Genomic DNA, 27,611 nt, shown 5'->3' on the forward strand with positions numbered 1-27,611 from the left:
TGAGAGCATGCATGATTACCCAAGATAGCACATCCACTTTGGGTAATAACAGAGGGGATGCGAATCAGGCTATTCTGACCACATCATGGGCTCTTTCCCATACTTTCCCATTTCTGATCTTTACAGTGTGTTAGTGGAGGTTTTTCAAAATTACTGAAATGAGAACAACACTCACCAAACAACCTGCTTCTGGTTCCTAATTTCCATTAGACTTTGTATAATTCAGGTTTTATACATTTCAATTCATCTTTCTCTCAATCCTCACAATTAATTTCTAAATACATTAATCAAGAAGTTAGTGATCACCTTCATGTGGAAAACCGCATTTATCTCCAAAAATAAGGACACAATAGATCTCATTTTCACAAATGTCTTTTATTTATTAGTTCATCTTTGATTTTGGTCCTGATGCTTTATAACACAGGATTTATTTTTATCTATTCAAATTAAATTCAAATCTTTGTGATTTCCCCCATTGCTCTTGTTGTTTGAAAGTCGTTTGAAAGTTGTTCTTTATCTGAAGATCAGGAAACTACTTATGCAACTTTATGAAACTTTAGTGGCAGACAGGCCCCCAGTAATGAGATGGCCCCCAGTTAATCCCAGCCTTTGGTTTCAAGACCTTGTGTAATTTCCTTCCCTTCAATGTGGGCCAGACCTAGTCACTCAATTCTAATGAATAGAATTCAGCAAAAGTGATGGGATGCCACTACCAAGATTAGGTTACAAAAACACTGTGGTTTCCATCTTGGGCTCCCTCTCTTGCTCTCTCATTGCTGCTCAGAGAGAAGCTGGCTGCCATGTTGTGAACTGCCCTATGGATGGGCCCACGAAGCAAGGAACCCAGTCAATAATCATGCTGGTGAGCCTGCAGCAGATCCTCCCTCCCTCAGTTGAGCCTTCAGATGACACCACAGCTTTGGCTGTCATCTTGATTGAAGCCTTGTGAGGGACACTACACCAGAGACACCTAGATAAGCTGTGCTTACATTTCTGACTCTCAGAAATGAAGAATAAAAAGCATGAGAAAAACCATAGGCTTGCACACATAACCCTGTGCTTGACTCTGGTTTCTTGACCTTTAAAATAGAAAGAGATTTCAAACATATAAAATGACATGAATGACATGCAAATTATTAGAATCAAGAAACCAGTTTTGTCACTTGAGGCCAAAGGATTTTATGAAAAAAGTGATGTAAGAATAAATAATAACAAATAACTTGAAATTCAATAATTAACAAGGAAAACAGACGTTAATCTCCAAAAGAGAGTTTCTCAAATAATTTTCTTACATTTCCAAAAGCATTTAAGAAATGTTACTTTACTTTTCTCTTATTAGAAATATATGCAAGAATTCTTGCCTTTGGACCAGCCCACATCAACATATAGTCCTGTATAAGTGGCTTGGACAGTGTTATACTCACAAATTTGACTTTACCAGGAAAACCTCATATGATACCAAAGCTTGTTAATGTCAACTGAGAGCTACTGTTAAATTATGATACTTTGTTTAAAATGGTTTTTTTTTTTTTTTTTTTAATTTATTTTTCTATGATATTTCATTAATGGTATCCTGGGAATACCTACTGCAAGTTAGTTTAAAAACAAGAGTCCAGTATTTTATGAGTCCAGTGTTTTATAATATATTTAAAGAGTTATCTCTAAGTATTATTAATTTTATGACAAAACAGAAAGAATACAAAATAGTACTTGAGTCCAGTTATCTTTCATAGTTATCTCCAAGTTATTGGCTGTTTTATCATGCCGAGCTGAGATCACTGCTAAATCCTCATAACATTAGAACAATATTTATTCTAACCATGCATATAACAGATAAGGGCATAGTGCCAGACCAATTGTTTTAAAAAGAATTGTGAAATAGCAAGTCTTCAAAAAAAAAAGTCGAGGAGAAAGATTTTAAAAAGCATGCCGTACTTAGCAAACAAGAGAAGAAAGTTTTGGTCAACTTTTCAAACAACTGCTCCTCACAGTGCTTTCTCATTTTAACTTTTCCACAAATATTTTCTGAGCTCTATATTCTATAATTTGTGTGACAGAAACAATAGGGTTATAATTTGCAAAACACTTCCTCACCACCTAAGAATCTGATAGATTCCCCTTAGGGAGTAGAGACTAGCTCCATTCCCTGAGGTGCCCTGAGTGTGAAAAACCCCCAAAGAGGAACTGAAGATATAAACCAATAGCTAGACTTTATCTTTCATATACTCTGTCAATAAAGGTAGTGCTACCCATTAGTCTCTTCACCTTTACATGTATACTCTTCTCAGCAGAGCAACTTTCATTGTATTGTGAACAACTCCACCTCCTAAACATTGATTAAATTAACAGCATAATATGGACTCATTTTTACAACTCCATGAAAAGGTCATCTTCCATCAAAGTTCTTCTTGGAGTTCTAGAAAAAGGGAACAATGAACCATCTTAAATAAAGACAAAGATGCTTTTTATTTATTCAAACTTGGCCTATGTATAGGTAAACAGATTTAGCCATGTATCACAACACAAAAGCAAAAATATTTAAATTTCAGGTACAGGAGAGTCAGTTAGGCCCATAAATAAAATTGTCTATATGTGGTGAGGAATTATGCCTTTGTGCCCTATCTTTCAAATCTAAGTCCAAACATAAATAACCTGGAAAGACTCACCATCAGAAGGAAAAGTTAAGTCAAAGGGAGATTGAGGTTAGCAGACAGACGAGTTATGTACAAAAGGTGTGTATTTTGCAGACCAGTCCTAATCATCAGGAAAGGCACAATTTATGTTTTTTGTTTCAACATTACTGTCCCATATTATGATATAATCCAATAAACTGCCAACACCATAGCTATAACCAAATTTTAATATAATCAGTCCCTCCCGATAAATATGCAATTGGCTTTTCTGGTTTCCTTCTACAAGTTTGAATTGTAAAATAATTCTTTAGTGCTTTTTTTTTTAATTATTGTTGTTGTCTGTTTTTTCTTTTCTGACTCACAATCTACAGCATGCCTTTACGTATTCGGGTCTCCATACCAACTTCTCTGCTCTCCCTAAGCACTACCCCCTCTACAGAAAAACGCCACAAAAATCTGCTCTAATTCTAGAAACGACCAACACGTCATTTTCCAAGGCTCTGCTGCATTAAATGTCTTGCCTCATGTCTTCTTTGAGCAGCTTCCCTGTCCACTCAGTTTCCATTAATTCTCCACATCACAGATAGAGTATAAGAGAAGCCAGGATCTTGGCCTCCCTAAGGGACAAATCTACAACCTCCATCAATAATGAATTAGACCAACGTTTCCCAAGAGGAACAGGGTACAATTAAAAAGGTTATAAGTCCTTGCACTACTAGAACCTAAGGGCATCCGTGAATGAAACTGGCTTAAGCCCAATTAGAGGAATCAGTACATTTGTCTTCTCTTGGAACAACCCTGCTCCTACGGTTCCCATCAATTCAGTATAAATCTGACTGATCTTATCCAAGAAGTTAATAGAAAATTGCTCACAGTGGGCGACTGCCACCTCAGTTTCCAAGCAGAGACAGATGGAATTTCCCAGATGGTTTGTCACTGGAAAGTGCGATGCTGGATGAGACTTCACAGAAAGCATGGTAGAGCAGGACACCTTCTTGGCCTTCACCCATGTCATAGTGAGGAATCTAAAACCAATTCTGTTGTAAACAAAGCATAATTGCCTCAAGGACAGTAACTTGTCCTCCGTAATGGTCTCAAAGAGTGGCAAATCTCACATTGAAATGAGTCAGTATTTATCAAGAAACCATCATGGGCGTATCTCTTTATTGGGTAAAAACTGAAGAAATAAATATAGTTATCCTGCCCTACCCAACCTTACACTCAAATGAGAGATTATGAAAAAAACATAAATATATAAACAAATAAAACAGACACGTGACGGCATCGACTGTGGTAATTGTACTGCTAAGTTGGGCAGATGAAGTAAGATCACAGAGGAAACAGGAGAAATGAATGTAAATACAGGGAGGAGGCAGGGATCTTGAAAAAAGAGATGTGCATCAGACACAAACATTGGAGAAAAGTTGAAGGAAAGAATTAATTTAATCATCCTTTTTTATTGAGATATAACTGACATTTTCGGGTGTAACAAATAAAGATTCAATATTTGTATGTATTGTGAAATGATCTCTACAATAAGTTTAATTAACATCCATCACCACACATAGTTATAAGTTGTAATAAGAACTTTTAAGATCTCATCTCTTACACATTCTTTAATGGTTGTTGAGCCCTTCTATAAGCCGGACATTGTTGTAGGTAGGAAAGATGAACATACAGTCTACAGGAAAGATGAGTAAACATTGAGAATTATGTGATAAATACTCTTCTCCTAGTAAACCTTGAGCAAAATGGAAACACTTGAGGAATGAATATCTATCCCAGACTGGAGGCTTCAGAGAAAGTCTACTTTGGGGTGACCTTGAGCTGAGTTTTTAAGTAAGAGTTGGAGTTAGTGTGATAAAGAAGGGCTGGAGAGGAAGCACAGAACTTTCCAGAATGATGAAATCACATGGTCCCATGCACAGATATGTGAGGAAGGAGTATACTCAGAGCACTGTGGGTAGTTGAAGTTGACTAAAGTCTATACCAGAAATCAAAAGGGGGTGAGAGCTGAGGAAGTGAGTATTATGAAGGCCCTTTTATGCTTTGGCAAGGTGTTTGGGTTCTCCTGGGCCCTTTAGGATGATTTTAAGCACAAAAGGGGCTAGTTTTGTTTTTTGGACATACTGTGATTTGGGTAAAGAAGGAGACAAGAAAGAAGGCAGAAAGAACAATAACAAGAATATTGCTATAATCAAGGAAGAAATGATGAAAATTTCAACTAAAGCAGTGGTAGTAGGAACAGAAAAAGAGAACAGACATTAAGAAAGCAGGAATTATGCTACTTGGCTTCTGGAAATGAAAAGAATAATTGTGGGAGATATTTTACTCTGAGCGGAATGAAAAAGAGAGAATAGTTATAAGCACTAAAGAAGAGAAGTGTGTGTGTGTGTGTGTGTGTGTGTGTGACTATGTGTGTAAATAAACATTTAGATGTGAGACAAGGAGAAGAAATGGAGAAAAACATGGAATAACTTATAGAATGAACTGCCTGCAAAAGCAAGAAAGGAGATGCAGAGGTTCAGAATCAAAGGTGACTGAAAAGTTGGAAGTGAGGGAGAAGAAAAGAGAGACAATCTGTGGAAACAGTAAGAAACTCTCCTTGTGACTGTTTAGTTGGAGGAAGTCAGTGGGAAAGGCTTGCAAAAACAGTTGAAATGTGCTATTAGAGAAAGGGTAAAAAGCCAAGGTTAGAGATTTTTTAATTTAAATGTCATGTGTAAATTAGTAGCTGAAGCTTTGCAAGTGGATAAGCTCCCCGAGGCACTGGGAACAGAGGGAAAAGAGAAGAAAGGCCAGAGTGTTTTGGGAAACATGCACAGTTAAATTCAAAAGAGCCAAGACCCAGAGAGATATGAGAAGTAGGAACGTATGGTAGTCCTGGGTCCAGATTAGAATGAATATTAAGAAGGAGGGTATCATTCACAATGTCAACATCAATGAAAAAAAAAAGACCCAATAAAAAGTCACGCCTCCACAAAATTATAAATTATATCATTGAAAAGGTGAAGATGAAAAGACATGGGCGGAGTCACTCAGAACACTCATAGGAAGGAAATTCAATTAGATTAGAATTTCATTTTATACAGTACTTATTAAATACCTATTACGTGCCAGAAGCAGAGGTCTGAAATTGAATAAAGATTTTATAAAAATCTGTGTACTCTAGAATCTCAACAATAATTTGGATATTACTTTAAATTTTATTTTATTATTATATCTTGTTATGGTTTCCTCAGAAGGTTCCCCTGAGACTGATTTAAGTGCCAGTAGTTTTTTGGGGAGGCAATCTCAGAAAATTTTTGTAGAAGTGTGGAAAAGTAAGCAGGAAAGAAAAGGAATGCCCTAAAGTGTGTGTTGTAAAGACAACTGGAGCTCCATTCTACTGGCATACTCTAAGAGATAGGGTATACCACTTCTTGTAGTCTAACGGAGAAGCAAGGAAGCAAAGCATTTACCTACCAGCTTCTGTCCATTATTGGTTGAGGACTACTGGAAACATTAATTCTCCAGAGCTTTCAGCTTTCCTGGCTTGCAGTAAGTTTGATTCTGTGGCTGGGAAAAAAGTCCTCAAATAGTGCCACAGATGTTTCCACTAAGCAGCCTTTGAAAGACGAATATAGGTAAATGCTTGAGACATACGGGTAGGGATATATTTGCTACAGGGTGTGTATAACACAAGCTTAAGGACTTTGGCAAAGAATGGCTCAGAAATTGGTACTGGAAGAGTTAGAACTGCAAGGGGAGAAATGGAGACATCTAATAATTCTAATATTTTGCAATGATGTGGATCAGGAATCTCCGTCTGCCCAACAATACATTTCTGTGATAATATCTTCAAATTTTAAGGTGGAATTTAATGCATGCATTATTAAGTCAATAAAATGTTGTCTATATGACTCTTTCTATGTGTATTTCCTCCTTGTAGAAGCCAGTGTCACAAAGGCCCCATGGGAAAATAAAACAAGTCTCTATTTTTATTGAACAGCATCAATAAAACGAGATTTCTCTATCAAATTCATTTGTTGAATTTGACAGGTTTCATACATTTACACTCATGTAGTGAGTAACCTGGGACTTTCTACTAATGTTCTATTTAAGTAATTATGCATGTTGCATGATTCTAGCAGTTGGCTGAATAAGACTAGTTAGCTACTAAAAACGGACACATTCAAAACAAGACAGCGCAAATGTCACTTAAATTTCAGACATCTAACCTTCCAAACAACCCTTGTTATTTGATACTTATTAAGCACTTACCATATGCTAACATAGCAGAGATTTATCATATTACAAAGATCTTTGTCCTCAGTAGAAAGTAGGAAAACGTCAGAAGCACATATAAATACAGAAATTCTAAAACACCTCCAAAACAGATTTAAAGTGATTTTTAAAATGTCTTCCCTGTCAGTAGACCTTTGATATTTTCAGTGACTAAAACTACAAGACTTTCAAAAACGTAAAGTATGTCACCACGGCAGCAGTTAATATAAGTTAATTACTTGTCACAAAGGTGGGATGTTGGAAAGAAGGCTTGGCTCACTCACTGGCTAACAATTCATTCAGAGGTGAAAGATTACACATGAGAAAACTGAAACTTAAAATGTATCAAAGACCTTTGGAGCCTGTGACGATTAACCTCACGTCTCAGCTGGGAGGGTGTTTTAAATCAGATGAATAGTTGAATCAGTGAATTTTGGGTAAAGCAAATTGTCCTGCATAATGTGGATGCATCTCACCCAATCACTTGAAGGTCTGAATAGAACAAAGAGACTGGTCTATTCAACCACTAAACTTCATCTGCACCATTGGTTCTCCTGCTGGCTTCTACCTGCAGCCTTTGGACTAGAACTGCACTATCAGCTCTTCTAGGGCTCCAGTCTGCGGGCCCACACTGGAGATTTTGGACTGGCCTGCCTCCATAATCACGTGCGCCAACTCCTTATAACAAATCTCATTCTCTCTCTCTCTTTATTTATATATATATGCACCAGAATTATGGCATATATTACACGTGGCATATATATATATATATATACCGGGGGTGCCAAAAAAATGTATACACATTTCAAGAGATGTTATCTATGTACTACTTTTTGAAGTTGAATTGAATTATGGTAGCAAATTGTAGTATGATGCTCGCTCAAAGGATGGCATTAATCAAATGAATGCTAGCATCACCATGTGACAGGAAGGACAGGCAGAGAAAAATGGCAGAAGCATGGCTATCATTCGAGGAGTGCAAGACTATTTTGAAGTGGTATTTGAAATTAGAGGACGCTCCCCTGACATAACACCCCTTGACTTCCACCTATGGGGGACCTTAAAGGATGTGGTGTACCGTAGAAAACGGGCTATACTGGTGGTACTTCAGGAAGAAACTGAAATGGCATGTGCAGCGATATAAGTAGACACTTTGGTCAACGTTGCTCAAGCAGTAGTTCGCCGTAATCAGAAGTGTCTGGACGCTGATGGTAACCACTCTGAGCACCTCTTGTAATTGCAGAAGTCAAACGTGACTTGTATCCATCTTTAGTTATCAGTATAGAATATTGCAATTCTAATATAATTTTTACCTTTCTTAAAATGTGTGTACATTTTTTCGGCACCCTCTGTATATGTATGTGTGTATATACATATCTAGCTCTACCTCTGTATCTATATATTATACACACACACACACACACACACAAATACACACACATGTATTCCATTTTCCTATTTGTTCTGTTTTTCTGGAGAATCCTGACTAATACAGAGTCCTTGGAAAACAGTTGGATTTAGGCATGTAAAATCCTCAAACATCAAAGGTCTACTGTTTTACTTGTTTAATTTAGAGTGTCTTTTCAATTTTAAACTGGATAGATTAATGGGTCCATTTTTATGGGTGACTGAGCAGTAACAGTTAATATTTATTGATAACTCACATATGCTACCTCATTTAGTCTTTACAAAAGCTCTATAAGATAGGTAGTACTATTATCCCTATATTACAGATAAAATGTCTAAGACAGTATTTGAATGCCACATGGGTTCTTGAGTCAGACTGAGTTGACCTTGAGCTAGTTATTTAACTTCCCAAAGTAGCAGTTTCCTTCTCTGTGTCAAAGAGGATAACTATTATCCTCTCCTACGCTTGTGTAAGAATTAAATGAGATATAAAACATGTAGAGCACTTTGACCCATATCTGGCCTAATGAAAGTATTAACTATATGCTGCTGCTGCTATTATTAAACCATTAAAGCATGAAGTATTAACAAGATAATGAAATGTGAGTAAAGATTTTTTTCTATGTTTAATGTATAGTATGATTCCAAGAATAACTTTTTAGTCAAATCAATTTGTTTGGTGTTTCTATACAGCCTATATTTCTTCAAGTGTTCTACACTCATCCAAATGCCTGGTCTGCAAAGGCTTCCTGCAGAAGGTGGCATATTGCTAATGCATTTCAAGATGGGAACTTGAAAGATATAAAAAGGATTTGACATCTGGCATGGTGATTCAATTAATTACTGTGTTGGATTAATTAGTGTGCTGAGTCTCTTGAGCCAACACCATGAGTCTGAGCAGAGTAATATTACATTGTTTGGCGAATAAGCAATTTAAAAGAGTATTCTAAATCCAAATCTGATTCAAGGTTGGGTAAGGGAGGGTTAGTAGGGTAGATGTTTTATAATAAGGATAATTCATCTTTATGATATAAAATCCATATTAAAGTACTGTCCACATTATAAGGAGTAATAAAATTGCAGAAGTCTTTGAATTGACTCATAACTGGTCAAAATGACTAAGAAGTACCACAACAAATATTTTGCCCAAAGTATTAAGAAAAAACAAAAAAAAGAAAACCCTAATCATTGCAGATTTTCTCCCAGAGATTTTTTTATAACTTTAGAATTCCTGTAGTAAAATCCCTGAAAATTTTATCATGCTCATATCATTACAGATGATATAGTTACAGATATACAGATAGTTACAAATGCTATTGAGGAAGCAGTATGACACAGTCTTTAAAATTGCCGATTCTGGAATCAAAAGGCCTGAGCTTTTATTTTCTTATCTTTAAAATACGATTTAAAATACCACCAAATTCACAGGTTTTGAGAATTAAATGAGCTAATCTATTTCCAATTGTCCATACAGTGTCTAGAAAATAAGTATGCCGTATATGCTAACCAATTGTTCTACAGCAGGAATAGCAGTAGTAGTAGTATTTAATGACATAAAATCATAAGCAAATTCTACAAGAGAAAGTTATTGCAAAAGAATAACATTTTAAAGCATATTTTAGCTAAGTAATTAAGTTTTTAAATGGAGAAAAATACTACAGTTTAAGAAAATAACATGAATTAAATATTTAACCCCCCACCCCCCCCAAAAAAAACCTAGGGTATTAAGATTGTTTTCTATGAAGAACTATTATGTACTGCTGGTTTTTGATAGCCTAACGAGTATTCATACACTTCAAAGAATATCAAAAGTTCTGAAAACTTCAGATCTATAAATCGAACATTTAAAAAGTATAAAATATAGCATAGAACAGCTTGAGAGCTGTACAACAGTATGAAAAAAAAAATGTCATCCGTGAAAAACACAGGAAATTATTTCACTGACAAATTCAACTTTCACAGATAGATTTTCCACACATCACAACTTGGAATATGATAAAAATGTATAAAAGTACCACTCTACATATATACAGATAATGACATAAAGATTAATCAAAAATTGCACTTTCATATAGATATTATTTTCATACAGTAAAGGGGAAAACGTTCATCTCATACCAACAATAGGTGCCACTTTATTGGCAGTACACTTTTGAAGAAATATTAGAAATGACTAAAGGTTTTGTTGGCATCTTATACGTAGTGATCAATAAAATAAATATCTTACTGCCTTAAACATTTTTAAGCAGTGCTAGAGAACCAATAGAAACCTCCATATAAAATGGATTTAGAATAGCATTTAACTCAACCTTTGATGTTTAGACAATCTTATTCTTCTTGCCTTTGCTTAAGAAATCAGTATAGTTAATACTGCTCTCAAAGGAATCAACAGAAGAGTCTATTAGTATATCTCAACTAACCAAGGCCTCTGGTGAGTGGTGGGCCACATCTGAAAACCTTTTGAAGTAGGCGCACTGGACCACCAAAACACTAAACTGCCCAGATTATTAAATATGTAGCCTGGCCTATCAACTTATTTGTTTCTTAAATACATGTAAAATCTCATACTTCATCCTTTTATGATTTTAGAAAGTAAAAAGTACATCCTTAGACTCTCACATGCTATTTAGAAGTTTGGCGACACAAATATTTCCTATTTATTCCCAACACTACTTTTAGTTGAACCAATAACATCCGTCTCATCCTCACAGCATGGAATAAGCAGAGATCCACAAATATCAGTTTCTTTCATGTAATAACTTGAACAAGAAAATCTTTCATATAATAAACTGAAGAAGAAATTCAAAGTTGCAGAGTTCAGTACATTTGTCAAAACCCCTCTGGGAGTTTTTATGTCCCCACAGTGTAGACAGAGTCATTTACCAGCCATGAGACTCTTCCTACATAAATGGAATTTAGAGAGAAGGACTTAACATTTTATATATATATATATAATTTCTGCATCTCCTAAAGAATATAAAATATTTTTTCTCCCCAAGTTTTATCATGTGTAGTATTATCACTTATAATAGGAGAGCTCATAATATCCTAATTGCCAGAACCTAACAATGTTACATTACACGGCAAAGGGTAGAATTAAAGAAGCAGGTAGAATTCAAGTTGCTAATCAGCTGACTTTAAAACAGATTATCCTAGATTACCCAGGTGGGCCCACGGTAATCACAAGGGTTCTTCCACATGGAAGAGGGAGAGAGAAGAGTCAGAGTCAGAATGTAGACATGAAAAAGACTCAATCAGCCATTGCTGGCTTTGAAGATGGAAAGGGACAATAAGCCAAGGGCTGTGGGCAGCCTTGAGAAGCTAGAAACGCTAAGAAAATAGATTCTGCCCTAAAGACTTCATAAAGGAACTCAACCCTCCAGACACCCTGATTTTGGCCCAGCGAGATTCATTCTAGACTTCGAATCTTTAGAACTGTAAGGTGATACATTTGTGTTTTTTTAAGCCACAAAGTTTGTGGTAACTTGCTATAGAAGCAATAGGAAACCAATATATCTAATTCAAAAATGAATTTTCAATGTAACCAAACACTTCATCTTTCCATTACTTTTTAAAACATCCAATTAATCAGTTGTCTATATAATCTTTAGACCTAGAGGTAGACTTTCTGATCGCAGAACTTTTTGAAAAAGTTAACAACAAAAAACAATGCTAATCATTCATCCTTGCTCTTAAAGGTACCAATAGTATTACCAAGGAATAACAAAGTTGTTTATTTCTTGCTCATATGTAATGTATGACAATTAATTTATGTCATCTTAAAAATAAAAGCATTTGTGTATATTTTTAAATGTGAACAGTATTAGTCTGGCTAAGCAGATAAAGCAACAACCTTGCAAATTACCTTACTAAACAACCACTTAGTATGATTAACCTGTTTCCTTCTATATTCTGTGTATGTTACAGTCACAGACAAGCCACTTGGAAAATATCCAAGTTTTGTGTCCATGAAAAAGGAAAAAACAAATGGTTATTTTTAGTGATTTCACTGGGAAGCAAGCAGAGCTAATTTCTGAGCTATGACAAAATACTGAGTCAACCATCTTGGAACATCCACATACCAATGAATTATTATTTAGGTCCATCTTCCCAGCGAATGGCCCCCAGGTTGTTCCCACAGGAAGTTGCTGCCGACTCTGAATTTTTCGTTCCCCATCTTTCTGAAAAACCTCCAGCTCGCCTGCAGACAATAAAAACAAGAGGTGTTTAGAGTATTTTCACTTGTGCTTTAACAATAGCCACCTCTTTTTGTGTGTTTGCTTTATACGCACAATATTCTCAGGATTCATATAAGAGAATTCATTATCTTGTCTGAAAAACAACTGATCTTGTTATCCTGACAGGAATATAAAACTTGTCCTTATAATCGTATTCAAATTTAATCCAATTCATTTCTTGTACCTTTTCACATACACCATCTACTGAAGTCAATTCTGTTTAGTAAGTCCTTAAGCACCAGGTATAATAACACTTCCTCAAAAAGCAATGATCCAGTGCCAAACAGATGGACAAGAAACATTACAAAAATGACTTAAGAGTTGAAATTCTTATATTTGACCACCAATGTAAATAAAAAACTACTATATATAATATACCTCAGGCAATAACTTTATTAGGTTGGTGCAAAAGTAATTGCAGTTTTTGCAATTATTTTAACCTTTTAAACCGCAATTACTTTTGCACCAACCTAATAGTTACTCAAGACTCTTGGTCAACAACAAACATCTGGTGAGTTTTGAAAATACTTGATAATTTTCTAAAATTTTACTAGTTTCAAATGCATAAAACATCTACAGATACAAAAAGTAAAGATTCATGTCTTCCCAAATTAGAAATGTTTCACCAAAGTCATTACTTTTTTATATTTGGTACTTTAGGTAAGATTATATGTTAGCTAAAGAGTTTGGACAAAAACACTTAAGAAACAGCCAGTTTAGGATGGTCTTCTTCCTCCCATTTCCTCCAAATTATTTTGGGGAAATAGGAAGTAAAGACAGTAAACACACTGGCATAAAGAAGGAATTGGAATTCATCAAATGCTCACTTAAGAAATTAATTAATTAATTTTAAAAATTAGGGCTTCAAAATTTCAAAGAATGGCCATCAGCCTAAATATTGTTTAAGATAAACAGAAAAATATCTCAATTGGTACTTGGAGCCTCTCTCTTTAAATGATTAAATCTATGATATTTAGGTCTTGCACTATTACCATACCATATTATGACACCAAAATTTTGTATTTTAAAATAATCTTAATAATGTAATTTATCCATTTTAACAGTTTTTCTTCTCAGCTTGCTCAATAGAATAGGAAGAAGTATAAGTGGAAATCCATAGAGAATAGAAAGCTGAGGAAAATTCTGAACTGAATAGAATATATTCAGTAATTAAATTTTCCAAAAGATATATAAGTCACAATAAGTAACATATTATGAAAATTTTGCATTAATCTGGCCTTAGTTTATTTTCAAGTCAACAACTATCTTTAAACATGAAGATCTAACTTTGATTTTTTTTAAAAGCAACACCATCAACCTGAGTTCAATTATTATCTCTTCTTTATACCTCTACGTTTCTGTCACCTCCTTTTAATAGTTAAAATATCAGACATTACATTTCATGTTTTTATGATGGCTTATCCCAGAAGCCAAAATTAAAGTATTTAAATCACAATCAGCTAAAATATAGTGTAATGGTTAAATTGTGCCCTTAAAATATGAATATAACTGTATCTGAACAATGAAGACGTTCATATTCACAGTAAAATATTTAAGTTCAAGAAGTTCACCTCCATTCTCTCTCCTCACACTCCCTTCCTCTCCCACTTGTCAAATACACTAAAAATGGAAGAACTCATTAAAGTAAGACACACATCTCCCAATTTTTTTTTCATTGTGATGTATCAGTAGCTCAACACGATTGGCAATGAGGAAAACAGACCCAGACAGACTCGATAGGACTGAGCTTCTAAAATATAGTTTTAGAAACAGTGTACTTATATTAAATAACATATTAAGTATCAAGTCTTGAAACTTATTCAGTGTCCAGGAAATAAACAATAAAAATTTGGTTTTGTAAGTGGGATAACAAACCTTTTCTGAGATTTGCCCCTGAAACTGTTCTTCATCCCTGTGCAATATTTTTTATCAATGCATTGGAATCAGAGGCCTGCACAGAAACATCTTCAAAGTGAGAGCACAGTTAACAATCTACTACGATGTCAAAAAGGAATCAGTGGGAAATATACCTCAATGTATGCAGATTCACATGTGATAATGCAGTTATTTAAATTTTTAGAATATTTTCTTCTATTAGAAAAGAAACTGTTTAATTTCTGTCTGATAGGATTTCTTAGTATTTTCAACCATACTTACATTTTAAACAATTTCTTTACAATTTACTATTTAAAGGTAAAATATACTTCAGTCCCATAGCTAAACACTAGTTAAGAATGGTCTTTTCTACATACAGATGACACCCAAATAATCTGCTTGTTTTTACATGCTAAAAAAACAGTCATGTCACATTTAAATGTGACCAGAGAAATCATGAGAATCTTTGAAACCCCTTTTAAAAAAATTTTTGAAGTCGTACATCCTGTCTTTCTGCCACTGACATTCTGCATTTGAAAGGGGTTCAGGCTCAGTCAGTGAGTTCTTATCTATACCTATGGATTTACAAGCAGGTCTGTCTTTTAATGGATTAAGAACTACAAACTTAGGGCAGATCATAAAGTGATACCCAAATATCTCCAAAGTTTTTGAGGTGTCGTTAACTATGCATTAAAGTTTTAAGCAAACCACAAATACTTTTATGAGCTCCGAGAGGGCCATAACAGAAAGTCCAGTAACTGTTCAAGCTACCAAGTCAATCTTTTCAACTTTATTAGAAAAACAGGCAAAACCAAGTCTCCTTTCTTGTTCATCAGGAACTTATTTCATGGTTTGGGAAATCCTTTCTGTTGCTGAAATAGTTAAATAAAAATATTCACTTACCTACAACGGTGCTATACAACTGCAAACAAATGGAAAATAATGCATTTAGATATTTTACCTTTAAATAGTAAATTGTAAAGAAGTTGTTTAAAATGTAAGTAAGTATGGTTGAAAATACTAAGAACTCCTATCAGACAGAAATTAAACAGTTTCTTTTCTAATAGAAGAAAATATTCTAAAAATTTAAATAACTGCATTATCACATGTGAATCTGCATACATTGAGGTATATTTCCCACTGATTCCTTTTTGACATCGTAGTAGATTGTTAACTGTGCTCTCACTTTGAAGATGTTTCTGTGCAGGCCTCTGATTCCAATGCATTGATAAAAAAAGATTGCACAGGGATGAACAGCTTCAGGGGCAAATCTCAGAAAAGGTTAATGATAGCAAGGAAAATAAGACATTGTATAAATGGAAGTTATATTTAATTTAACTTCCATATTGCTTTAGAGTATAATATTTTTAATTTTTTCCAAGATTAATAAGTGTCATAAAATAGAGGAAACATTACTGCATTAAAGGTAAGAAGATTAATGTGTAGCCCCAACTCTATTCAATAATCAGCTGAATGGCTTTGAATATGTTATATGTTTTCTGAGTCTTTGGTTCATCATTGTTAAAGAGGAGATTGTATTCACTTGCCATTTGGTAAAGTGTCCATGACACCATGATTTTCTTGCCCCAGATACGACATATTATGAGAAATAAAAAGAGTACTGGATTGACAGTCAAAGACCTAAGTCCTAAAACCACGTTATCATAAAATGGATGTTTGACTTGAAAAACTCAAAGATTTCGAAATCTGAAAGCAAAGCTCCAGTTCTCACTCGATTTGTTTGTTCATTCTTTTTGCCTCTGTTCATTAGTTTATTCATTCATTTATTCTGCTAATACTTATTGTCTCCTAAATGCCAGACAGTGGGTTATATCCAATCACAAATTAAAAAAACAAAACAAAACAAACAAACAAACCTAGGCCTGGAATACATTTCAGGAAATGTAATACATAAGGCTTGGGAAATAGAAGCTATAGAATTTAGTGATTATTCAGATTTTAGGAGTCAAGGAAGGGAAAAATACAATGATGTTCAAGTATCTGGTTTGGGCCAATGGGCCGAAGTTCACGTACTTATTGAGATAAGGAACACAGGAAAAAAATGAGATTTAGGGGTAAGATGAGGAGTTATAATTTGGAAATACTGAAGTTGATACGGCTGTAAGGAAGACGAGAGGTGATTTTTCGATTAGCATGTGCAACAAGCCTGGGGCTCAGAAAGAAGAAAGGTTGTGGCAAGAGTGATAAATATTGGTATTTATGCATTAAAATGAGCTTGTATATGGTAATAAACGTGATAAAATTGTTGATCTAGGAGAGAGTGTCTCATGATAAAATTAGAAGATCTAGGACATAGTTCCAAGGATCTTTAAAAGGCAGAATGATGGAGGAGCAGGCACAGAAAATTTACAAGTGCAAGAGAACAGAAAAGCAACTGCGTATCGTACCACAGCAGCTCGTGGATTGATTCAGAATTTAAAGGAGGAGGGATCAATCAAGTAATCTAAAAATTTATGAAAGTAAGAAAGGGACTGGAAAAATTCTTTTTGATGAGGTGGAAATCATAGGTGTCTGGAGTGAAAGGAGTTTTCCAGACTGGAATGTGTTCAAAACTGAATTAAAGAAGCGGAGCAAGCCAGGTCATCCTCAGCAAGTTCCTTAACCCTTTGAACTTCTCTTTCTGCACCCAAAACAGGAATTACAGTATCTTCTCCATATGGTTGCTGTGAGCATTAACTCAGATAACATATGCAAAGTACCTAATAAACATTTACTCTTTGACGCAGAAGAAATTGAAGCATTCTAAGAGCATGTCCACAGATTTCTATCATCACATCTAACCATTGACCAGGGTCTCTGGTCACATTCCCTCTTTAGCACCTCTATCCAAAATATTCCCCATACCTTGATTCTTTTCTCTTCAAATAGCTCATGAGTCCACCTTTCTTATCAGGGTTTCCCAGGTATTTATCAACCCAGAAGTAGATGACCAAGCCTCAATTCACTCTACAGCTCCAATTCGGACTCCATATCCTGGCCAGGATAAGCTTAGTAAATCTACGCTTTCACCACATCAGTCATTCGGGCAATTTTCTTTACGAGCTCCCTTTTGACCATCCCAACTTGAACATGTATGTCTGAATCTTAATATTATCACAGTGTTGCTCCACAGTGTCTGCCTAACTTTCTGTTCTGCTCTCCAAAATACATTCTTCTTTCCTCTAGTCAGGAAATTCTTCACTGTACCTTCCTTGTCGTCTCCAGTTTAACTTCCCCACCTTTCTGAGAATTGTTCCTGCTACCTGGCAAGCACACCATCTTCCCGGTTGCTTGGATAAACCCTATGACTGTTGCAAGATCAATTCCAAAGCTAATCTCTTTCATGAAACTTCTCATGAACTCCAGAACACACTGAGTTCTCCTTCCCTAATATTCCCATGGTATTATAGTCCAATACCACAAAGTTTTGCATTTAATTATTCCCTAGTGGTTTCCCATTGATAACTCCTTTCACCCCAATAGGAGTATAAACAACTTGAACTAGAGGCATATATACATTTTTTTATTTCTGTTTATTCTCTGGTAATTAACATGGATTGTGACATGTGGTATTTGCAAAATACAAATTGAACGTAGTTGATTGGATAAGATTTTTATGAGATCATAAACTCAATTTTAGTATAAAGTTGATTTTGAAGGCCAAAAACGGTGTTTTAACATGTGTCTTCTTTTCGTATTAAAACAATCATACATTTCATTTGTTCAACATTTTACTACATTCACATACATTACCTCATCTGTGAAATATGGAGCAGGATGAAAAATAAAGATTTTTCTTCTCTGCCCAGTTCATATTTTTGAAGCTATTCTTCAAAAAGAAGCCTTATTTTTTAACATGCTGGGTAAGTTCACACAAAATATTTGAGCCACATAGGATGGACTAATCAATTTTGGTAAAAGATAATATTGTTAGTGCTGAGGGCTGTTTCTCTTATCTTCTTGATAATGCATACTTTTAAAAGTCTGTGATTACTCAAAGACTTACGATAGCTTCACTTAAAAAAAAAAGCTCTAACTCAGAAATTGCTACCAAACATACTGCAGCTTTTAAGATATCACCCCACTTTTTTGCCTAAATAAAAGAAATTTACTGGTGGAAAGAAACACTTAAAATTATGAGAGATACACTCAAATCTTTTTTCATTAAAGGTGCTATCAAGCCATCATTTTGTTTCTTTTTGATAAGGTCCTTTCAATGCCTCTTTAGAAAGCTGAGTATATGAAAATTGTAGCACACCAAATGGGAACAGAAAAATGTGGGCCTTTTAGCATAGTTATCAGACATCATGCTTCAACTGAGTTCAGCATTAACTTGATGACATAAATGTATATGGTATTTACAGAACACCCCTTAAGTCCAGGCTCAGATTTCATACGACATGTTTGCAAGTAAATGAGATGACAGAAGCTCATGTTTTATATGCTGAAAATAAACTTTGGATTGGTTTAAACTCTCTCTCTCTCATATATATATATATATATATATATATATATATATATATATATACACACACACATACATATAATGTGTGTGTGCTTCCCCAAAAATAAGACCTAGCCAGATCATCAGCTCTAGTGCATCTTTTGGAGCAAAAAATAATTAAAGATCAGGTTTTATTTTACTGTAAGACTCGATATAATATAATATAATATAATATAATATAATATAATATAATATAATATAATATAATATAATATAATACCGGGTCTTGTACTAATTTTTGCTCCAGAAAACGCATTAGAGCTGATGGTCTGGCTAGCTCTTATTTTCGGGGAAACGCGATGTGTGTGTGTGTGTGTGTGTGTGTGTGTGTATACACACACATACATACATACAGCCAAATTTTAAAGCAGACCACATGAATTACTTCATAATGTTTATCAGGCCTCACTATAGCAGAAGGCTATAGCATCAGAAGCCATATTTACATTTTCTTCATGGTTGGAAAACATTATATATCATGGTATCAAACATGGACAGCCCCAGAGTCATGCTGAGTTCAAAAAGCGCTCAAAGATTCTAAAAAAATCTCAAAACATGTTCAAAGTCAGCCAAGGTGGCTGAAGTGTGGCAGAGCTCTTGCTATTTTATGGTTTAACCATTTGACAGCTGCCTGCCAGAGACAGAAGAGGGTTAGATGATCATTTTACTGCTGATGAACTCAGCAGCCAAGTTGCAGTCTTGCAACTCTGTGTGTTTCCTCGGGCATGAATAACAGCATGTTTCATCTGCATTTTAAGACAAATCATGCCATTTATATTTTGCTATGTTGCTCCATCTCAAAACACGGAGTGGCACAGGAAATGACAGTTCTTGGTTAGTGGCTACAAATCGCCTCAAAGGGATACCTTTTCTAATTTTCTTTCTCAATTTTTGAGTCATGCAGTCATAACACACACTAAACTACAGTTTTGAACATAAACTTGAAATATGACATTCCCTATTCAAGTACTCCAGTCAAAACCCTGATAAATCAGGCTGGCCATGCAGTGATCTTATCCATCCTGACTCTTTAATAAATCGAACCTTGTAAGTTTGTACTGTTGGAAGTTGTCACTAAATGAAATTGTGACCTTATCCGGCGCATGAACTTATCCTGCTGACAACTACATTTATTGTATGGATAAGAAAGGGGAAAAAAAAGAAAAAAATAATAAAGAAAAAAATGAGATATTTGATAATTCTGATCTTAGCCATACGTAACTCTAACAGATGGGATCTTTTTGATGTTCCATTAATGATTTGCCAAAGATGAGTCTCTACTTAGAGAAAAATGCTCACCCAAGGTAAGTGCTGAGGGCACTGCAGATGGCATTAAAAGTGCATGAGGAGGTACTGGGTAACAGCAGTGAATCAGAAGCTATTAGTCTAACACAAAGAGCCCCGAATTAGTTTGTAATTGCACTGGTAAAGATAACATAATGGTGGTGGCAAAATAGAAACATTCCCTTTCAACACGATGCATTCGGTGCCTAAAAACTCTAAAACAAGACACTGAAATTGTCTGAAACCTCGAGCTAGTTAAATCACTGCATTTCTCAAGACTGCAAAATGCACCCTTTGGCCACAATTTCTAAAAAGTCATAGAACTCAATGTGTACAGTACTGTTTAAGAAACCAATCAACATGCATATGCTACCAAATATTGGCATGTATTACAAACTCAGGAACATTTTACTTTATTATTCTGGCTGGCCTTAAGGATTAATTCTGTGGCTATTATATGTCTGGATATTCTTTCTATCCGAATGCCCATTGACACCTACAAATTATCATCTCAAGACATAGAAAGAGAAGAGATAAAATATGGTTGTGGGTAGTGATAGCATTGGGCATAAGGTAGAAAATTTAAGGTTTTTAAAAACAACACCATGATTTGAAATAGTGAGAAAGCCATAACCTGCATATTTACCTACAAAATAAGTTTTATATACAGAGACCATGTTCAAGATTAGGAAAAAGAGATTACCACATTTTGTCCTTTTGCTCTATGGTCTATTTATATGAACAAAAAAACCCAGCTCATCCCAGGTATCTGAAAATATTCACCTGGAGTGTGACTAGCTTTGCAAATGTTTGGAAAAGTTAGTAAAGGAGGAGCTGCCTTTTTTGAACACTTTTCAGCTGCTGAAGGAGAGGGGAGTCACCACTCTTTTGCTCAAGAAACCTGGCACAGTATGCTTCTTTGTTGCCAGAAACCTCCCCCCTGACCTTCCAGACAACAATCCTTGTCACAGGCTGACCCAATACCACTTCTTGATTTAAATCTTGAGTCTTGGAGGGAGGGTATGGTTAGGGAGGAATCGTCACAGACTTGAGAGGTCTGGGCTGGCAGACACAGGAAACAGCAGTGGAAGAGCAACAGCCAAAAGTCAGTCTACCAGCAGGAGGGCCACAGAAAGGGCAGGGCCTGCAGAGTACAGGTCAGGGGAGCCTTGTTTTCTTCAGAAGGAGAAACTCCAAAGGAGAAACTCTGGGTAAAAATCAACCCTAGATCCTGTCCAACAAATAAGAAGCAAGGGACAGCTTTTAAAGGACATTTAATACACATCAGTGGATCGATCTCATTGGTATTTATGGTTCTAAATTTTAGGCAACATTTACTTTTGTCTGTTAAAATTGCACGTTTTCTTATAGGTTACATTTATTAACTTAGAAGAAGATAATGCACAATGAAACTTTTCAGTGGTTATTGCTGATATTCAAAGACCAGCTATACTTGTTTACTGGCTTATGAGGTGTCTCTTTAGCTGGACACCTATAATAAACCCAGATATAGTCATTTTTACATTGTAAGATAGTATAGATGAAGATGAAAGAAAATATACTGACAAGCTTTAACAGATAAACATTATTAAACATCTATTGTGATTACAATGAGTTTTGCCTAGAAGGAAGGGCCTAGGTGAAGCTCTATTTGGGGGTGAGGAGATGACTTTTTGGGTCACAATATGTGAGAACTACAGGATGCCAGAATGATTTGACAGATGAATAAATAACATGAGAAAAACTACAGCATTACTTTGAAAGCTTTTAATCTAAACCAGGAAGTAACAGTACACTGTAAAGTAATCTCAGTCAGTAATAGAAATGTGCAGAAAACTGGTCTGAAACTGGTATGCTACTATGGACTTAAAACGTTTTTATCCAGAGAACAAAAAGTACAAGCATTACTTGTAAGAATTAAAAAACAGAAAGTGGAAAATAGAACCATAAAGAGACAAAAAAATGTAATATGTCACCAATGAAGAGATCATAGGATACGTGAGCTCGTACCTGAAATATTATTGGCAGTGCACCATATATAATATTGAAACGTTTATGAAACGTTGATGTGGGTCCCAAAATTTAGAAGAATACTGTGCAGTACTAAACACTGAAGCATTAACTTAATTAATTACCCACTTAATTATCTTATTATATGGCATCTCCAATAAATACAATATACTATGTTTCCCCGAAAGTGAGACTTAGCCGGACAATCAGCTCTAATGCATCTTTTAGACCAAAAATTAATAGAAGACCTGGTCTTATTTTACTATAACATAAGACCGAGTCTTATGTTAATTTTTGCTCCAAAAGATGCATTAGAGCTGATTGTCCGGCTAGGTCTTATTTTGGGGGAAATATGGTATGTACATACTTACCGATTTGAAAATGCCTTAGTCTATGGAAAGATTGAATACTCGTATGTCTGCTACAACATTGGCACAAAGTTTTTTATTTCTAAAGTTTGAACTTGTATTGCTGAAAACATTATTAGTTTCAGAAAACACTTCCAAAAATATAATTCCTAAAGATCAAGCAAGCTACAGTCATTCACTTGTAATTCTGGAGTCTTTTATTAATGCTTGTGTATCTTCACAGTTGCCTATACTCTTAATTACACATAACTTACAGGAATAATTTTTGCCAAGGCAGTCTGCTGGATACTCTGTTGCTTCAGTTGAGTGTGGTTTTATGAATAAAATTGTCCTGGAAATAATTCTGCCTGCAGAAGTTTAATACCTGGTGCGCTATTGTAGCTCTAATGGGTCATGTCCCAAATGAGCATCAATAAGACTTCCTATTAGGGCCACCCCAAGAAGTGATGTTTTCAGAGGCAGTTGCCTCTGTGTGGAGGAAAGAATCAAACCTTAGATCTGGGCAGCAAGCTCTGAGTTTATGGAAACTACACTCATGAGGAATAATACAGTCAATCTTCGGTGTTTTGAAAGCCTAAGCTGTATGGTATATTACTAGAAATATTCATCATTAGTATTATATTTAAAACTTACCATTCTTTGAAGTCTATCTGTCACCTCCTTTGAACAGTTCCCTGATTCTTACAGCCTCTCCTTGCCACAAGTTCAGAGGTAGTCTCTTCCTTTGAATTCCCATATTGTTTGATTTTTTTTTTAAATGTTATTAAATTTATTGGGGTGACACTGGTTAGTAAACCTATATTAGTTTCAAGTGTACATTTCTGTAATACATCATCTACTCTAATATTTTTCATCATTTTCTTCCTTATAACAGTGATTTATATATATTTATTAGCTCTCTTCATGGAACTTTCTAGATAGCACACAATGCTTTGTATCTGATAGGGTTGCAGAAAATATAAATGTGTATGTGTGTTCATTGCTTTGGGTTAAATCATTGTTTCTAGAAGGTATTTAAATCAATTTGTACATTTGTAATACTTTTTCACTTTATAACACACACTTTAGTAGTTACTTCCCTGAGAGGTAAGCGGACAGAGTAGGTATAATGTTTACCATTTTACCTCCATATTTATTGGGCTGGGACTCAAAATTAAAGTTACTTATTTAAGTTATAAAACTAATAGTGAAAATGGGACTTCGACCCTGGTTTTCTGACCCTCTCATGCTCACTTTACTTTATCAAACTGCCTCTTTAAAAAAAAAAAAAAATTAACAACTTAACTAGGTAGAAGGACTGACCTCAAGCCCCAGTATCATATCAGCAGCCATTAGAGTGGATTCATTTATAAGATTAGCTGTGAGTCAATTTGGAAAGCAGAATGTGAATGCCTGAAGGACAGGGCCAGAGGGCAAGTTTTGAAGAAGGCAAAGTGGTAGAAAAGATTAAACAAACAAAACACTGGGAAAACAGTATAGGAGGAAGAATGGCAAAATTATTGTTTGATTATCAGAGTTCACAATAAACTTTTTACATTTCTGTCCCCAAAACAAAGATGCACGGTTCTAAAACAGTGTTTCCCCCTACCCTTAATGATCATTCATCAGAGAAAATATTTAGTTATTAAACCAACTAAAAGTAAAAAAAAAAAAAAAAAAACACCAAAAAAAAAAACAAAGCTCGATTAAATATAGCATGTCATTACTAACATAAGAAATGACAGGAGCTTTTCTTCCTAAAAACACAGTATAAAAGGCATTTTGAACACTGCAACAACGTTCCATCTTTTCATTTGGTTGATAGCACTTTCTCCAGAGAAAACTTTCTGATGTGAAATTGAACATGGTGATTGCAAACTGGAAAATCTGGTGCCTTCACATTCTCCAACTTGTAAAATATTTCACTGTCACACATTTAACACTCTCAGTAGGTTAAGTAGGTATGTGTTCAATATATACGCATTTTATTCCTCTTCCTTCAGTCCCCTCTCCTTTTCGCTAACTTTCCTTGGATCTTTTCCTTTCCAACATGAACATGGGATCTAAAATGGCAGATCTTGAAAAAGGAAGAAGAGAAGGTGGGAGGAAAGGAGAAAGCAAGAGAGGGAAGGGGGGAGGGAAAAAAAAAAGCTGGCAGGCAGGCTGGCTGATATTATTCCTGAGTGTAGTTTCCATAAACTCAGAGCTTGCTGCCCGGATCTAAGGTTTAATTCTTTCCTCCACACAGAGGCAACTGCCTCTGAAATCATCACTTCTGTGGAGTGGCCCTACTAGGATGTCTTACTTATGCTCATTTGGGACATGACCCAATAGAGCTATGATAGCTCACCAGGTATTAAACTTCTGCAGGCAGAATTATTTCCAGGACAATTTTATTCATAAAACCACACTCAACCAAACTTTATTTAAAGAAGTATTTACTAATTCAAAAATATTTGTTGAACACACAATGCCCGGCACAATGCTGCATACTGGAGATAAACACATGGATCTAATGTAGATCTTTTCCTTATGTGACTTAATCTAATGGTGGTGAAGTAATTATAATCCAAACATGTGAAGTTTTTGGTAAAGGGAGGAGATCAAATCTGACCAGCAAGAAAAAGTCTCCTAAGGCAACTCAGAGAAAGCAGGAATGACAGCTCAAAGGTGGGAAAGCTAGCAAACAACGGTATAAGTCATCTCTTTCCTTTAATAAATCAGAAACAATCTGTTTCAAAAATGAACACAATACAATGTGAACGTGAACCTTTAAACACATTTGTTGTGTTATAAATAAAATTTTTTGTAAGTCAGAGGTTCAATGAACTAGAAAGTAAGGCTTTCAGATATAATCACTGCCAAATCAAAAGAAACAAATGACTAGAATTTGTTGAAAAAAAAAAAAAACAGTTTCAAAACCATAGAAATTGTAACTGATGGTGAGAATTTCTGTTGTTCAATATTGTAAATATGTTAATTTTATGCAAAATAGTATTTCTAAAAGTTATTGGAAAAGATCTTATAAGTTGCCTTCATCTTAAATAATACTAGCCTTTTCTTAGAAAATATTTTCAATACTAAAAAAAAAAGAACAAAAAAAAATTACTTTTTTTTGATAATTTCATATAAACTCCTGAAGTTGAGATAACAATACTAGAAGCTATCACCTCAAGCACTAAAGACCAGAGATGTGAGCTCATCTGTAAGTGCATCTATCATGTCCCCTTAGTTGACAGTGCCTAGAGATAGAAGAGACCCTTTTCATCACTTGTTCCTACGACAGACTAGGTGGAGATATTTATTCTCTAACATATGAGTACATTCAGAACCAATGATGTGGTTCTTGATACCATATTCAGGCACCCAGAAGTGACCACAATTATCTAAACTACGTATTTAGTCAAGTGCTCTTCTTTTCAAATAAATTTCTAGTCTTTAGCATCATTATTAATCTTTAATGACAATGTATCAGAACACATAATCAAAAAAGCATTCCATTTAAAGGATATTTGTCACATTCTACTATGTAAGTGAAGAAATATTGCTTACAATTACCTAGAGCTTTTGTTTATAAGTATTAGAAGCCAGAAAGTATGTTTGGAATAATGTATATCTGTCGAACATGTATAAACATGTCCATTGGTAACATCTTTCAAAAAGGTTATTTTGCATGTTTTTAAAGGAAAGATGGGAATAAATGTAAAGACAACTTGCACTAAGCTACCAAATAAATAAGTTATGTCTGAATTTCCAGCTTCACTAACTTAATTAAAATCATAGATAGTACATAACATTCTGTAGATCCATTCTGGTTTATTTACATTGTTCATCCTAAATACTGGTTATTTGGAATAGAGTTAAGATACAATAGATATTGATTGCACTATGGAAATAATTATGCACAAGTCTTAACTAGAGTCAAAGTAATGATTTTCTATTGCTAAGAAGATAGGCTTAAGTACTTTATTTTCAATTTTTAATAATCTATAATATTTTGACCCCCACTAAATGCATGAATGTCTCCCAGTTTTGTATTTTCTTATACATATGAGAAATTTGATCACAAAAAGGAAACCAAGCTACTTTCTGAATGTATTGGGAAATAATTACACATACAGATAATAAGGAAATGACCAGTGAGACATTATCAAATTAGGTTTGACAAATTCTTACAGTGGAATCATAAATCATTAAGAGTGGGGATTAGTATATACACTCTTGGGATTCGATAATTCAGATCATATGAGAAAAACTTTATTGACCATCTTGAGCACCAGCTTGTATTCTCTGTGTATCCATTGGCTTGCTGATACTTCCCAGGGGCATCACTTTCATTTCTTAATTGTTCATTGTAAATTTGTTGTGAACATGAGACCATATGGGTACAAGACAATATTAATATAATGCCTGGCATATAGTAATATTTAATAAATGTTATAATTTTATCTAGTATTTTAAATTGAGAAGAAAAATGAAGCATATGAATAAAAACTACTTGCATTCACTATGCAGACTTGTTTGATACTCATAATTATCCAAACCAAGACTAGCTTTCACCCAGAACCACTTTCATTCCAGATGAAGAAAAATGGAGGTGGAAAAGATCATACTGAATCTGAAAGGTGACAGGAGCAGCTCCCAGAGCTGGCTCTACCCACAGCAGTTATAGAAAGCTTCAGCCCACAGTAACCCCATACCAGTATTTCTTTTTCACTTCATAGGTAAGCCAGGCAGAGGTATATAGCTGTGAAGGTTAACATCAAAGGTAAGTCACTCACTCCATTTCTCAGTAACCAGGATTAACTGCTCCACTGATATTATAGGGTTCCAGAGAGGAGAAAATAGGGAATATGCTTACACATTAGTGAAAAAAAAAGAACTACTTGAAGAACCACATTAAAACAATGGAACATATTTATCTTACTTTACTGCCTATCATTATATTCTTAAATTTCCTTTCTCAAATATTCTCAATCAAAATATAACCAAGATAAATTGTATTTACTGAGTGTTTACTATGTGCCAGACATTTATTGAGTCCTGT

At 34.9% G+C, this 27,611-nt stretch overlaps 1 protein-coding gene across 5 annotated transcripts in view; it reads right to left on the minus strand.

Annotated features, from left to right (window-relative positions):
• Window positions 1-27,611, minus strand: part of ZFPM2 (zinc finger protein, FOG family member 2) — a 449,678-nt gene that overhangs the window by 201,957 nt on the left and 220,110 nt on the right. For 3 of the 5 annotated variants that reach the window (XM_019750658.3, XM_019750659.3, XM_074316299.2), the window contains one exon: window positions 12,389-12,507. The exons of the other annotated variants lie outside the window; for them this stretch is intronic. In XM_019750658.3, coding sequence (XP_019606217.3) covers window positions 12,389-12,507 — 119 coding nt within the window. The remainder of the gene's footprint in view (window positions 1-12,388; window positions 12,508-27,611) is intronic. 5 annotated transcript variants of the gene reach the window in all.

The sequence above is a fragment of the Rhinolophus sinicus genome, chromosome 6 (assembly GCF_057876585.1).
Source record: "Rhinolophus sinicus isolate RSI-liver-muscle chromosome 6, RSI-T2T, whole genome shotgun sequence".
NCBI classification, from domain to species: domain Eukaryota; kingdom Metazoa; phylum Chordata; class Mammalia; order Chiroptera; family Rhinolophidae; genus Rhinolophus; species Rhinolophus sinicus.